The 15,723-nt window shown below is 44.5% G+C and overlaps 2 protein-coding genes across 5 annotated transcripts in view; both read right to left on the minus strand.

The window, feature by feature from the left end:
* LOC102760446 (glutathione S-transferase A4) overlaps nt 1-7,623 on the minus strand; it is an 18,041-nt gene extending 10,418 nt beyond the window's left edge. Inside the window, exons 1-2 of one of the 3 annotated variants that reach the window (XM_006763186.2) lie at nt 7,491-7,623; nt 245-313 (exon numbers count right to left, since the gene is read on the minus strand). The gene's annotated coding sequence lies outside the window, so the exon portion shown is untranslated. Of the gene's footprint in view, nt 1-244; nt 314-6,066; nt 6,232-7,348; nt 7,454-7,490 lie in introns of those variants that run through there. The other 2 variants (XM_015563564.1, XM_015563563.1) reach the window with 2 other exon arrangements.
* Nucleotides 7,624-8,213: 590 nt separating this feature from the next.
* The window catches only part of LOC102761111 (glutathione S-transferase A4), an 18,413-nt gene continuing 10,903 nt past the window's right edge, over nt 8,214-15,723 (minus strand). For both annotated transcript variants that reach the window (XM_006763189.2, XM_015563562.1), the window contains exons 4-8: nt 15,562-15,694; nt 14,318-14,459; nt 12,577-12,708; nt 10,053-10,191; nt 8,214-8,364 (exon numbers count right to left, since the gene is read on the minus strand). In XM_006763189.2, coding sequence (XP_006763252.1) covers nt 10,069-10,191; nt 12,577-12,708; nt 14,318-14,459; nt 15,562-15,694 — 530 coding nt within the window. In that variant the 3' untranslated portion in view covers nt 8,214-8,364; nt 10,053-10,068. The remainder of the gene's footprint in view (nt 8,365-10,052; nt 10,192-12,576; nt 12,709-14,317; nt 14,460-15,561; nt 15,695-15,723) is intronic.

Genomic DNA, 15,723 nt, shown 5'->3' on the forward strand with positions numbered 1-15,723 from the left:
CAAGGTTTTCTGTAGATTTGAGAGACTGACTCTGGTAATTTGAGAAAAGGAACCAGGAGTTAATATGACGGTTTCATTAATGATCTTACAAAATATAATCTTTCTTAGCAGTGGCAAGGGGCTGGGCTTGTTTGGATTAAAATCTTCGGTGGGACTTGGGGACTCTCATTTCTGCCAAAGACTTTCCTGAGTCTGGGACAAGCGTAGACACAGACCTACACAGGACCAGGATTCAAGTCCTTACCTGGCCAGCGAGGAGCTGGGTAGGCTCAGGACCAGTTCACTAAACCTTGGTCTGCCTTCGTGTCCTCTTCTGTAATTGAGAAAAATTATACTAGGAGAGTAGAAGGATCATGCAAGCAGGCCTGACAGTCCTTTCTGTCGTAGAACCACAGGAAGTATTAGGTTAGTGACCCCTGTGCATGTCACAGGATTATTGGGGTGACCAAATGAGATAAAGGTAAAGTGCTTTGAATAAACCAAAGCTCTTTACTAACTTGGAGGATTGTTGGGTCTCCTTTACCCCATTTGCCCCTCGAACCCCATATGCTTTAAGGAAACGGCAAGAATACTTCCCGCTGGCACAGTGCCCAAGGCTCTGTGGCTGGGAGGGTGCTCAGGAAGCAGCAGGCGAGCACATGGATGGAGAGGCTGACCTCAGCTCCCCAGGCGGCACCTACTGTGGTCCTCACCATTGTACAGCCTTAGTCCACCTCCCAAGCCTCAGTCTCCTAATCCTTAAAATGGGGTCGTGGTTGTGAGGATTGAGTTAAAGTGACAGATGAAATACATACAATATCTGACCCATCTTAAGTGAAGTCCTCGCTTCTTGAAGCAAATGGCCAGTGGGGTTAGCAATTCTTTGAGTTTTTTATGCTAAGATAGGTTTGCCTATTAGTTTTATAGGGGATTCATAAGTGTTTGTTGCAAATGCAATTGATATTTGCAAAAGGGAGCTAAAACTTTTTGTGAATCTGACTCCATATTGTAATACAAGATATTCAACAAGTAAAATCTGGGGTGGCTTCTGCCTTCATTTTGTGAACAGAGCATTTTCATGGTTCACTCTTACAAGGAAGTGTATTTTGTATTTTATGTGCAGACTTTGTGCTCACAGCTTCCCCCACTTCACTTTGGCTGGCCCCTTACACATTCTCCGGGCACATGGGAGATGGGAGGATGTAACTTGAAGACCCAGAGCTGAATTACAAGGGACAGAATCACTTCCTTCCCTGCCATCACCTCCAAGGCTCAAGTGGTGCCGAGGGAGCCCTAAAAGCCCAGGATTAGAATGAAGGAGACCCCATCTCAGATAAACAGGACTAAACCCAGCAACCCTCCCTCTAGTGCAAGAGAAGGAAACTTCTTTCTCTAGTTGTTAATAACCAGCTACCGCTTCTTGGAAAAGTCCCAGCAAATGTTGGTGTGCCCCATAAATAAATCACAGCTGAGTCTGGCCAAGCAGCCACCATTCCTCATCTCTCAGCCTCGGCTGGCTCGGTGGCCTTCTTAATGGGATGACTTTTTAAGGGGCTCAGCAGGACTTCAGTCCCCATGCCCAACCCCTCCCAGGAAGGGCTATTCCTTCTAGAAGGGCTGAGCACCGAGAAGGGGCCCAATACCTCTTATGAGCTCCCACCCCAGGAACCAGCCGAACTCTTCACTGCAAAATTCTCACGAGGGCCCTGACCAGTTTGATTCAGTGGCTAGAGTGTTGGCCTGTGGACTGAAGAGTCCCAGGTTCGATTCCGGTCAAGGGCATGTACTTTGCTTGCAGGTACATCCCCTGTGGGGAGTGAGCAGGAGGCAGCTGATCGATGTTTCTCTCCCATCGATGTTTCTAACTCTCTATCCCTCTCCCTTCCTCTCTGTAAAAAAATCAATATATATTTTTTAAAAATTCTTACGAGGGAAGCATCTGGAAGACAGGGGTGACGGTGTAGTTCTTCCATCTCTTATAGAACCAGCCCAGACACCTGGCAGCTGTCACCTCAATGTGCCACTTTGAGATACATACCAGTTCCTTAACATGTTAAATTTCTGTGTTCCATCCTTCGTTCTCTCAGCATCAAACATTTAGTGAACTCCTACTATGGATATAGTACTAGGTTAGGCACTCCAGGCATACAAAGATAAATAACATGTAGTTCCTGCCATCAAAAACCTTACCTGTATCTAGCGATGGAAACATCCAGACTAACAAGAGGTAAGTCAGAAGGAAATAGGTGTTTAACAAAAGCAGGAGGAAATCTCTTTTACTTACTCACAACTGTAAACCTACTTTTGCCCCTCCCTGTCTATATGTTGTTTCTCAGCCCTACTGCTCCCTGCCCCATGGCATTATAGGTTAAGGACAAAGCCAAGTCCTTTAGTCCTTTATCCTTGACCTCTAATGAGTGTCAACAAAGATTAGGGTAAATTACAGCTTGGTAATACGGACGACTGGTTTGTTTACCCTTCAAATAGAAAACCCAATTATTCTCATTGTTAAAAAAGAAAAAAAGTACATCATCAAAGCTTAAAAGAACAGGTGCAATGGAAGCTTTCATTCCGGCCAGCCGTGGGACCGGCCAGCCGTGGGAAATGCAGAGGTAGGGAACAAAGGAGCAGCGCTTTCTGGATTTTACCCAAGATGCAAGCACTCTGAGCAAAAGCTGCTGGAAGACCCGGAACCCAAGGCATTGAGCTGAGTATAAATCCATTCCCATCTCTTCAAAGCTCATGATTGTGCTACTGATGTTGACCAAAAGGTGTGCCCTGAACTCAGCAAACCTGGAAGGCTTCCCACAGAGGTCGGATGACTTTGGGAACTGAGACTCACCTGTGAGGGCTCACAGACTTCACCTGTGTGCAGCTTCACCTGAGATGAGAGTGGGGTGCGTTTCCCCACCCAGAGTCCCAGGGACCCACGTCTCAGGAGGGGCAGCAGGAAGCAGCCACAATGGCATGACAGCCTTTGGAGAGTCAGAGTGTGGTCCTAAATATGCCCCCATTTTTTAAGAAAATAGAACATGTATCTATTTTACTGTGAGTGTCGGGTACCCATAGTAAAAACATATTTCAGCTCTACCTCTTACTGGAGCAAGGTTTTTAACCTCTTTGAGCCTCAGTTTCCTCATTTGTACAGCAAAGCTAATAGCTCCTAATTCATTTGATTAGTTATGAAGTGAACATAAGATAATGTGTACAAACCGCTGAACATAGTAAGAACTCAATAAATGGTACACACACACACACACACACACACACACACACACACACCTGTATCTCCACACCGCAGCGGCATTCACGTGTGCTTCCAAAAGGAGGGGCGGCATTCTCTGCTGGTGTGTTGGACCAGCAACATCAGCTTTGCCTGGAAGTGTGTTAGAAATGCAGAAGCACAGTCCCTGGGCCCAATCTGTGAATCAGAGTCTGCATTTTTCAAAACATGCCCAGGCGATTCACTTGTATATTTAAATAAAGTTCGAGAAGCTGAGTCTAGAATGAAAACCCAACTAACCTGCACCTGGGGCTCAGTGTGAGGCTCTGGGTCATTCTTCCCAGAAACTGCTGGGCAGGCACAATTGCAGAGCATGGCATTTAAAAGGTAGGCAGAGCAAAGGGTGACGTGCTGGAGTTGGGGGTGGCTCAGAATAGAGAGAGAGAAGGGCAGAGGGAACTGGGGAGAATTGTAAGTAAATTTCCCATGTGAGATCATTTGTATTGATCCCCCTCTATGAGAGGAATTCTACCCGGCCAGTGTGGCTCAGTGGTTGAGCATGGTACTATGAACCAGGAGGTCACAGTCCGATTCCCAGCCAGGGCACATGCCTGGATTGTGGGCTCAAACCCCAGTAGGGGTCATGCAGGAGGCAGCTGATCAATGATTCTCTCTCATCATTGATGTTTCTATCTCTCCCCTTCCTTTCCTCTCTGGAATCAATATACATATACTAGAGGCCTGGTGCACGGGATTCATGCACTGGTGGGGGGCATGGCCTGCTGGGATCAGCCCACTGTGAGAACTCCGCTCATCCTGGTCAGTAGAGTGGTGCTCCCATGGTGGGAGTGCACTGACCACCAGGGGGAAGCTCCTGCATTGAGTGTCTATCCCTTGTTGGTCAGTGCACGAAATAGCAACTGGTAGACCTGTCATTCTGCTGTTCGGTCGCTGGGCTTTTATTATATAGCATATTTTTAAGAGAGGAATTCCTAGGATATGAGCGAGGCCTTCTTCAATTCCCAATGTTAACAAAGTACCAGATATGTAGGTTCCAGCCCTGGGCATGTCTGGAAGAAATGTCAGTCCTTAGCTATACAATGAAGACTTGGTCAGAATTAGATCATTTCCTCCGTTTCTTCCAGTTTTAACAATCCTTCTGATATTGCTGATATTGCTTCTCTTCCCTCATCTTCATTCTTTGCCCTATGCTCCTATCTGCTGAATGCATGTGTCGGGAAAGCAGCCAATCTTTGGGGGTGAAGTTCTAGTGAACTGACAATGTTTAACAGTCACTCTGGATGATTTAGGTAAAACAACACACATTTTTCTCACTTATTTGAACAGGTAGGCAAAAAGCAGGCTTTCATTGACTTTTCTGGATCATAAAAAATTTAAGGGGTTCATTGAAAAGGTTTCCAATTTTAGCAAATGTTTTGGGTCAGAATACAAGATGTCAATTCTAAATCTATTATCCATAGAAACAGCCTTGACATTTCCTCTGGCTTCTCCAATGGATCAGAATGGCCTATCTGCATTATTACCAGCAGATCAAAATTTGTCACGGAGACAGAAAACTCTCCCAGGTAACGCTGTATTCCCCACAGAACTGTACTTTGCTAGTTTGGAAAGCAGTAGCTCGTTTTAGCTTTAAGTATATACTGCTTCAGAGCACAACCAAGACTTTCAGTATAGCTTTAAAGTTTGTCTGTTTTTACTCGATTATGAATTATTTCTCTTCTATTTTGCTAATACATAACAATAGCAAAGCACGTCATTAGTTAGATATGACATATTCATTATTTGGATTTTATCAAAGGGAAAGTCTCCTACATGAGACTTTGAAAAAGAGCTCAAGTATTTATATGGAATTTTTAATACACAAACCCAGCTGAACAATATTCCTAGGTGGAGAGGGGGTGGGTTGCTGATGGAATAGGGCGATCGGGAGGGAGCTCTGGGCCAAGCTCACATGTTAATAAGCATCTTCTCCAGAGAGCTTCGTATTTCAGTTTCAGAACCTTAGTTTCCTTTCCATGAGGGTATCTAATGGGTTGATTCACATTCGCAAAACTCACAAGAGGTTGGCTTATACCCTCAAGACTTACAAACTTACTTATAGGAAAGATACAGCCAAGAAAGAGTCTTTCATTTACCTAGGTCACCAAGGCTGCTTAGAGAATAAGCCAGGTGAGCTGCCACATGGCCCGAAGCTGTTTCAAGTCTTAGAAGAAAAAAAAAAAATGGTATCAGGGCTTGACTCAGAGACTCCTGCTTTTCAACTTGCAGTTCCCCAGGCATGCAGGACCTCAGAGGAAGACCCCAGTGGCAGATTATTTGGAAGAAATCTTCCAAGCATAGTGGAGTAGACACCTAGAGGCAGGAGACTTAGTTTACCTGTTAGCACCCTGGCACAGAGCGGGTGGCATCTCTGTTTTTTCAACTATGTAAAAAATATGAGATTTGCCTAAGAGGGAAAAATGTAACGGCTCAAATAGTAATACATGTTTATGTTCTGCTAAGTCTGTTATGTCCACCAATCAACTGAGGCACCACCGTCCTCTCATATGTAATGTGTGGCATGGATGTGGGGGAATATTCATGTCTGGTACCATGTGACCAGGCATAGGCAGTGAAAGTCGTCAAAAGGCCCAGCTGTAACTTGCCATATTGTGTTCATTTATGTATCTACTCTGCAGGGAAAAAAATATCTGTTCCTTTCATTTGATTTAGGCAAGTTTAGAAATATAGGCATTAAATTAACCACAAAATTAAAACAATTGCTGACTATAAGCTGCATATTTGGCCACAAAATGTAACTATCCAACCAAGCCCAAGAAGAGTACAAAAATTTAACCACTAACCTTATCACTTCCTGGCTCTTGTCTCTGGTGTGGTGGGGGACGAAGTGAAGGTTTATAACCCTTATCTGTCCAGTAGCAAGCTCCGCCCACTGAAGGGATTAGCCAGTGAGTATTCCAGTTTGCACACGCCCCCGGGGCTTCACTTTACATCCATTGTCAGTGTATCTGAGAGCGCACCAAGTTACCCAAGGAAGAAGAAAGGAAGACTCCACTGGCTCACTCAACACTGAGACCCTGTTTTGGCCCTGACTCTAGAATGGTGGCCACGACAGGCCCAATTCCTACAGCTGTGGTGTTTCCATTCTAGTTGACGGACAGTATAAATAGATAGACAAATAAATGCAGTGTGTTCAAATAATAACAGCAACAATATATCAGATGATTACAGCTTATGGGTAAGTGAAATCTATGACAGCAATGTTAAAAGGGACAGGAGGGAGGAACCGGGGAAAACTGTGTTATAAGGTACCTGCACTACCATTTGAAAGTGGCCTTAGTGTAGCTTAAATATATATGGCAAACTCTAGGGCAACAAATTAAACTTAAAAAAAAAAAAAGAGAGATATAGCCCTAGCTGGTTTGGCTCAGTGGATAGAGTGTTTGCCTGGGTTTGATTCTGGTCAAGGGCACATGCCCAAGTTGCAGGCTCAATCCCCGGTAGAGGGTGTGCATTAATGTTTCTATCTCCCTCTCCCTCCCTCTCTGAAATCAAGAAAAATATATATATTTTAAAATGAGGTATAATTGACATGCGGAGAAAAAATAGAACCATATAAATGCTCAATTAAAAACAAAGAATGCAGAAAAAGAGGGGAAGACAAAAGAAAAAACAACAACAAAGAACAAGGGAAACAAATAGAAAACAGTTACACACATGGTACAGATTAATTCAGCCACGGCAATAAGGATTTTAAATGTGGCCTTAAATACATCAATTAAAGAACAGAGACTACGGGTGGACTGAAACAAGACCCAATTATAATTTCTACAACAAACCCACTTTAAGTATAAAGACAGAGACTGATTAAACAGATAAAATGCCAGAGGGTGTCAAGTGCTCTGAAGAAAACAAATTGAGGAGAAAGAGGCACCTGGGTGTTCGGTGAGTGCTACAGGCCTCCTGGTCTGAGGGACTCCCTTAGGGGGCGGACATGTGTGCTGATAGGACAAGAAGGAACCCGCCCTCACTCTCCTGGGCACATTCGATGAAGAGGGAACACCAGCAAATACAAGAGCCCACACTGGTTGTTGTTTGTAGCAGATCCTGCCCAGAGGAACTCACTTTCCGCTCTGTGGGGTTCCCCAGGAGGCTGGCCCCTACCGACAGCCCTAGCCAGGCAGCAGGAGGAGATCAGGTGTTCCTCGCGGCACCCAGTTTGCCAAAGCCTCTCTGAGTGGCTAATGCTGGGTCCCAGGCTCCTTACCCGTTGCACCTCCTCCTCTGTCACAGACACCAGAGTCTCACACCATCAGCTTTCCCCTTTTGTCCCAGACACCAGGCCTCCGTACCTGCTCTCTACGTGGCTGTGCCCTTTAACCTCACTGGTTCACCTGACCTGAGGTTGGGGGAGGGAGGAACTTATTGCCAAAATGGCAACCGAATTGCACAATTTAAGGTCATGTACCATGAGCAGGAAAGACATGGGAATCTGTCCTCATCGGAAACAGCCAGGCCTCTTGTGTTTACTTTCTGTTATCCTCTAATTCAGTGCAGAAGCCAAACTTCCTCCTGGCTGTTTCCTCAGAGAGCCGGCATTGAGGGCCCCCTGGTGGCTATGAGAATTAAAATCCAAAGAGCAATGTTTACAAAACGGCCTAAGGTCTATACAGCAAACCCTTGATTTATATTGTCAGGCAGTGGCACTGGAGAGTACAATCACATCAAAATGATATACAATAGTCCAAATTTGCTGCCATCCTACACAATTCCATAATACAGACCTCTGGGTGCTATGATGTCCATGTCCGGTTCCAGGGTGTAAATTAGTCTTCAAATGAGTGTAAAAGTTTCTCTTCCCGGAAGAGGTTAGAAGGAGCAGGCCAAAAGCCCACCCTCACTCTGACACCAACTGCAAGTTCAAGGGGGTGCCCCAAAAAACACCCTGAGGTTCGTCAAGCCACTCAAAGAACTCACAGAACTCACGGAAAGCTGTTATACTCACGGCTACGGTTTATTACAGAGAGAGGATACAGACGGAAACCAGCCAGGGGAAGAGACACACAGGACGGGGTCCAGGGGGGTCCAAACTTGAGCTTCCAGACGTCCTCTCTGTGGAGCCGTGGACGCATGAACTCCTCCTGGCAACCATGTGGGACATGGAGTATTGTTAATCAGTAAGCCCACCCTAGTTTTGAGTCCCGAATTTTTATTGGGGCTCCATCACATGGGCATAATTGACTGCTCATGTGGTTGATCCGACTCCAGCTCCTCCATAGTTGAGCTGACCCCAAACCCTCACCCTCCATGGCATTATTGCTGTGGCTCAAATCACAGTTAGTTACTATCTGGCTGGCGTAAGGCAGCCAGGCAAACAAAGACACTATCAGGCATGACATTCCAAGGGCTTAGGGGTCACCTCCCAGAGGCAGAGGTCAGACCTGTGTTTGGTCGTGCCTTTGGGAAGGGTGAGTCTTTTCCCTCCACACTCCCTCGCTTTCTTCTTTTCCTTGGCTCTTGCTCTCAGGATCCCGGCTGGAGCCTGGGTGTCTCCCTCAGGAGCAGTAGACTGGCCACCACTGCTCCTGGGGCCTGGTCCAATGCTACACGTGTCATCAAGCCCTTGCTCATCCAGAAATTCTAAATATTAGTGTGGCAACAGAGTGCTCACACTGTGAAAGTGCGAACACTAACAACTACCTGGTGTCTACACTTGATTTTCCTCCAATAAAACACCAAGGCCCTTGCTATGAGTGTGATAGGCATTAATGATCACCTCATGGCTATATATATATATATTTTAATCCAAGCAAAAACCCCTCCTGCAGTAAGGGATGAATGTGTCCCCGCTACAAGCCCTCATAAAACAACGTGCTTTTCCTTAGTTTTTAAATTTCTGAGTATTAGTCCAGAACCATCATTTCTTCCTTTTCCCAAATTACTTCTGCTGTTTACACATCGACCTCCCCCACTGTGTGGTACATCTTCCTAGAGCAGGGGCTCTGTTCTAGGGTTCTGCCTCCTGGAACCCTGCTTGGCACATAATAGGTGCTCAATTAATATAAAAACAACACATGCATAAAGCAGCATGAATAAACTATCCTGTTAGTCTGAAATGCAAAAAAGTTCAAGCCTACAAATGAATATTTGAGTAATAAGGCAAATGTGACATCCATTTATATTTTCTAACACCGATGTAAAATATAACTGGAAAGATATATAAATGATACCTATGTTTGCCTGTGGGGAGAACCAGGTAGCTGGGCGCAAGGCTGAAAAGAATATTTCCAACTGTATGGCCTTTTATACCATTTTGAAGCATGTAATTGTAGATTCCAAATAATTTAATTTAAAAATTCTAGCAACAGGACAATGATTTGTAAATTCTTTATTTTGGCTAATATTAACTGCACTCATCACTACTATGGATTTACAATAGCTCAGAGAGAGGTACTCACTAGATATTCTGTTGTTATTAAACACTAAAAATTGGGAAGAGACCAGACGGGGTTTAGAATGGGATAAGGAGAGGTGAAAAGCAGCTCCGGGGAGAACTTGAGGTCCTGCCCAACCCTGTTATCAGGAAATGAGTTCAGATCAAATCTAACATAAGTGTCAGCCTCTCCACAAAGGTTTTCAGAAAAAGGACCCATAACAATTATCCACTGGACACAAACATGTCCGTGTTTCTATAAGAGATCTTGACATGAAAGACCCAACTTAGGAACAATTATACAGAGCACCACGACAGAGCGGGGATCAGGCAGCCTGGCATCAACTAAGATACTAGTGTGGACACAGTGATCTCTAGGGGCCAGTTCTCACTCACAAACATCGGTGTTGATTTATGGCATAAAGACGTTGTAGACGGTTCTCACGTAGATCTCATCGGGGGGTGGCTTCTTCTTGCTGCCAGGTTCAAGGAATTTCCTAATTGTGGGGACATTACTTACTTTCACGGAGTACTCCTGAAAATGGAAAACACGGAAGTTCAAGGTTGACCACTATGAAAATATCGTTGTTCAAAATGGCCATCTATCAAAGTTTGTTCAGAAAAAATTTACTACAGGGATCCAACCAGAACTGTAACCCAGCATCTGTTTAGGGTCTGATCTCCTGGTACAACTATTTATACTCTGCCAACAGGGGTTAGTATGTGGACCAGTCTTTATGCCAATCTCACGGTTCACACCAAAATGTGAATTTTTTTCAGAGGTAGCAATATTAAAAAGATACTTAGAATAGGATTATGATACTTGCTTAAACAGAGAAAGAGAAAGGGAAAAGAAAAAAGACTTGGGAAGTACCTTAAAAATATCGCTCTGGCCAGAGAAAATGCGTGAGTCATTTAAATAAAAGTGTTTTAAAAAGTCATCAGATGGTACAATTTGAATTTTAAGATTCAGCTTTCTTGGACTTTTTCACTTCTAATAGCAAATGAATCCTCTCTCGGGCTATGTGTGAGAGATGGCCAGTTGTATCTTTTGTAGCTTAGGGCTCAGATACCAGATATTTATGTAAACTGGAATGGAAGAAATAAATCATATTTTTCATTCATAGAGTTAAATCTTACCAACTCTCAGTAACTGAGAAAAAAGTTTAATTGAGCCTGGCCTGTGTGGCTCAGTGGTTGAGCTTTGACCTGTGAACTAGGAGGTCACTGTTCGATTCCTCCTCGGGGCACATGCCAGGGTTGTGGGCTTGATCCCCAGTAGGGGAGTGTAGGAGGCAGCCTATTGATGATTCTCTCTCATCACTGATGTCTCTATCTCTCTCCCTCTCCCTTCCTCTCTCTGAAATTAATAAAAACATTTTAAAAAAAATATTTTTATTGATTTTTCACAGAGAGGAAGGGAGAGAGACAGAGAGTTAGAAACATCAATGAGAGAGAAACATCGATCAGCTGCCTCCTGCACATCTCCCACTGGAGATGTGCCTGCAACCCAGGTACACGCCCTTGACCGGAATCGAACCCGGGGCCCCTCAGTCCGCAGGCCGACGCTCTATCCACTGAGCCAAACCGGTTTCGGCAATAAAAACATTTTTGTTTAAAAAGTCTATTTGATCCAGTGAAAATTTTTAACTATATGAAGAAGTGTATATCCATTTTATATAATTATTCTAATAAAATCTTTCAAGGTAAAGAGGTCATTTACTTTAAAAGCTAGTATTTATTAAATGTTGATTATAAACAAAGCACGCCTTCATTAAGTATGCACACACATAAACATACATGTTACTAATATTAACAAAAACTATTCTAATCATGTCAGCGCTATGTAAATATGACAATCTTTTTTTATTACTTATTTGAAATGTTTGTCCTATCTAATTTTGAATATTATACCAATATTGAAAAGCTTGTTCCCTAGGATTTATCATTTAAAGATTTATGTGGGGTTAATACTTATTATGTATAATAAAACTGTAGTGACTCTTGACTTTTTAAACTCTTTAATTAATGTAGGAATGGCCCTTCAATGAAACTCAGATCTGGTGTTAGATTCTGAAGTCCTTTAATATGGATGCTTGATCTGATCAGAGATTAAAATTTTATTTACACAAAAGTGCCTGGGGCTTAATCACATGTCACTAGCATTATGGATGGAAAACACCAGTAGGTCCCTAGGCTACTTCAAGGACCTAGTGGTATTCAAGTCAAATTAAATAATGTTCGTCTCTGTGCCTTCAGGAAATGAACATATGGTTAAACTACAGAATGGCTATTTGCCTTGCTGAATATTTTTATTCTTATTTTCTGGATGTATGCATTAAACTGGTGGTTGTTGTCCTGATTAGTATATCAGAATGATACCTACTGGATTTGGATTATTATTTTTTTAAATATGCTTTTATTGATTTCAGAGAGGAAAGGAGAGGGAGAGAGAGATAGAAACATCAATGATGAGAGAGAATCATTAATCAGCTGCCTCCTGCATCCTAGGCAAGTGCCCTGACTGGGAGTTGAACCGTGACCGCCTGGTTCATAGGTCGATGCTCAACCACTGAGCCACACTTGCTGGGTGGAAAAATGATTTTTTAAAAGTATGTGTGTTACTCTTCTGTCCGTGCAATGACTTCTATGGCAAGTCCCTATTGGCTAACTCTAGGAATCGTCCCAAGAGTGTAGTTATGGAACAAAACTTAGATAAATGATCTTTCATCCTCAGATCTGGGGAGTGGAAAAACAATTTCAAGCCTGTACCTTCATTTCATTTTACCAACTAGACTCTAAAAAAGTTACACACACACACACACACACACACACACACACACACAGCCAACCAATCAACAGACACCGAAGGCAGGCCTAAAAGTTCTGGACCAATCTTCTAAGATGTGCTTTTGTTTACCTGGAGGTGAGGAAATGAAGCCAGGATATTGGGGATTTTCTCCTCTAGAGCCAAAATGGTCTGGAGCAGAACCACGTCTGCAAGGCTCAGCTGATTGCCCACGAGGAACCTTTGTCCATGCTCCCTCAGAACCTGCAGGAGTAAGTGTTCCGCATTGGTCACAGTACTCTACACGGAGAAGCCGACGAAGCTTTCGAACCAGTGCCATATCTGAGAAGGGATGACACTCCGGCCTTATCCTTTCATCTCTTTATTAATAACATCAACTAACAGGAAGCTCCCTATATCAGAATGTGTGTGGACAGAAGGTATAGAAATGACAGTACTGTGAAATATCTACTTTTTATCAGAATGAAACACTGTAAAGGGGAAGGGCATATTAATTCTGGATTTATGCTTTCAAAGAATACATCGATTCCATAAATATATCTACAGAAATGATGTAGCCCTCGTGAATTCAGGAGGCTGGGAAGGTGGGGAGCGCTGTAAGAAACAAGCTATAGATCCTCGCCACAGAGTCTGATCTTGTTTGCCGGTGGTTTGTACAAACATCAGCACATGTAGTCATCAACTGGGTGTCACTATAACAAAGCAGGCTTCCTTGTGAAGCTTCTAAGCCAGAAAAAACGAAAAGCGTGAGAGTTGATCTTGCTCCCATCGGAGAGTACCATATAGGTGCAGAGTCATAGGAACGCGGTAGAAGAGGGAAGATCCCGTTGGCAGAGAACTCTCAGATGCTCACGAGCGTGAGGGTGTGTGTGTGGTGTGTATGAATGACAGGGGCCCTGCACATGATTCCAAATCAAACAGCCAGAGCAGCCAGAGTGGGGGAGCACAAGGAATGCGGCATTTGCAGTCCGAAGGCCGAGTTTCATTCCCAGGTCTCCTCCTCAGGCACCTCACTCCATCTCAGTGATTCTGCTTCATTAAGTATAAAAGAGGGGTAACCATTTTTAGCTCATGTGTTGGGAGGAGCCCTGACACTATCTGGGCCACAGGGACATAAGAACCAGTAACAGCCTTTCCCCAAGGCACCTGCTCCTCCCATGTGACTCCACATTTCTGCATTAGCATATTTTACATTCACGAAGTGCCCGTGGGCAAGAGAGCATGAAAGCAAGTGGCAGAAACACCCAGGAAATACCTCCCCTTCTCAGATCTAATTCCACGAAGATGGCCAGAGGACGTTTGCCAAGTCCATATTTTTACATTGTCTTCTTTTGTGTGTTTTTTAACTTGGAACATTCAAACACAATTCCTCTCAGCTGAGAAAAAGGAGTTTGAAGTTCAGAAAAGCAGTAAGACCAGGTAAATTACAAAACAGAAAAAAGAGCAAATGGAAATAAAGTGCAGGGGTTCTTCCCTTCACATCAAACGGTTAAGTAGGATGTCTGATACAATGCCGTTCGGCAAACGTCCGTGGCATGAAAGAGGGAAGACATTAGGGAGTTTCTGCTGGTCTGTATCTTACACAGGGTGGATACCGGGTGAACGTAAGGAACAATGACACACCATGTGGTGAGCCCAGATTTCCCCAGACTTCTGAATAATGTGGTCCCAGCGGGTCTGAGAGCTCCATGCCACCCTGGCTTTGTGCTCAGGGCTACTGTCAGCTCTCAGGGGTCCAGCCGGCTTAGTCCGACGGGGCTCAGCCTCACACTGTCCTGAGCTGGAAGGGGCATTGGTGGCAGCTCGCTGGTGGTCTGGTTATGCTTTTTTCATAGGCTTCTCCACCACCTACCTTTTCAAACACAGGGAAGTACCGAAGAATAGCCTTCTGGGCCATGCTAACCACTTCCTTCTGTTGATCGTCCGGCTTCAGGAAAGGGTGCATGATGATCAGCTCCAGCAGATCCAGCGTCCCCTCCACATACATGTCAATCCTCAAAACGAAAAAGCAGGTTTCTTAGTTTCCCCTTCTTAGAACTCACCGGCTTCCACAACTAAGAATTCAGAGTGCTTTTTCCCCATAAGGCTCTGGCATCTGAAGTACCAAGAACATGTATCTACACCTGTCTCTTATGAGGAAAGATGCAAACAATTCTAGTCATAATTCAGAAAAGTCTTTCAGGAAGATCTGTACAAATCAGACGGCACAATAGCCATGACGGCCCTCTCTCCCCAGCCCCTACTCCTTCACTCTCACTCCACACACATGCACAGTGTGGGTGGAACGCCACATTTATAAAAAAAAAAAAAAGGAGTGGATACCATTTCTGGAATGCTTGGTATGCATCAGGCATGGTGCTAAGCACTCTGCAGCTGTGAGCTCACTGAATCCCATGACATTGGGAGGAATGTGCTGTCATTACCCCACTGCACAGGGCACTCATCAGGATTCCAGCTGAACACTGCCTGGGGCCATGCATCCGGGAGATACAAGGACCCGGCTCTGAATTCAAATTATAATTCAAGGCACAGTGTCCCAGGCCTCAGATGTCACAGCAGCTTCCAATTCCTAACACTCAATGGTAATAGGTTTGCAAGCAAAATAAAAAGTATTATCCAAGTGTTTAAAGATGTTGAAACCTGCAACCACCACACTCCCGATATCAGCTCCACTATCTGTACTCTGTTCCTTTCTATCAATTTACTTGGATGCTCTGAACTGATTTCCCAATTGGTCTTCATGACCATTCCAGGTGTCCATTCCCTGTCCACACTAGTGAGCCCAGACATAGTGTAGACAGGGTGCTGCAAGGACTGCAGATCAGCTAAGGCAGTGGTCGGCAGACTGCAACTCATGAGCCACATGCGGCTCTCTGGCCCCTTGAGTGTGGCTCTTCCACCAAATACCACGTGCGGGCGCGCATGTACAGTGCGATTGAAACTTCGTGGCCCATGCGCAGAAGTCAGTATTTTGTGGAAGAGCCACACTCAAGGGGTCAAAGAGCCGCATGTGGCTCGCGAGCCGCAGTTTGCCGACCACTGGACTAAGGCATCAGTAAACTGACACGTGACAACACTCCAGAGGGGCCACATTACAGGGTTCTCTCCTTGAGGTCCCTGCCGAAGAGATTGTGCTTGTCTGCGATGTAGTGGAGAATGCTCCGGGTCTGCACCAACTTCATGCCGTCAATTTCAACCATTGGCACTTGCTGGAACAGCAGGTGGTTACCTGAGAAGGGAGCCCAGAGTTAGAGGTGA

The sequence above is a fragment of the Myotis davidii genome, unplaced genomic scaffold (genome assembly GCF_000327345.1).
Source record: "Myotis davidii unplaced genomic scaffold, ASM32734v1 scaffold1497, whole genome shotgun sequence".
Classification (NCBI taxonomy): domain Eukaryota; kingdom Metazoa; phylum Chordata; class Mammalia; order Chiroptera; family Vespertilionidae; genus Myotis; species Myotis davidii.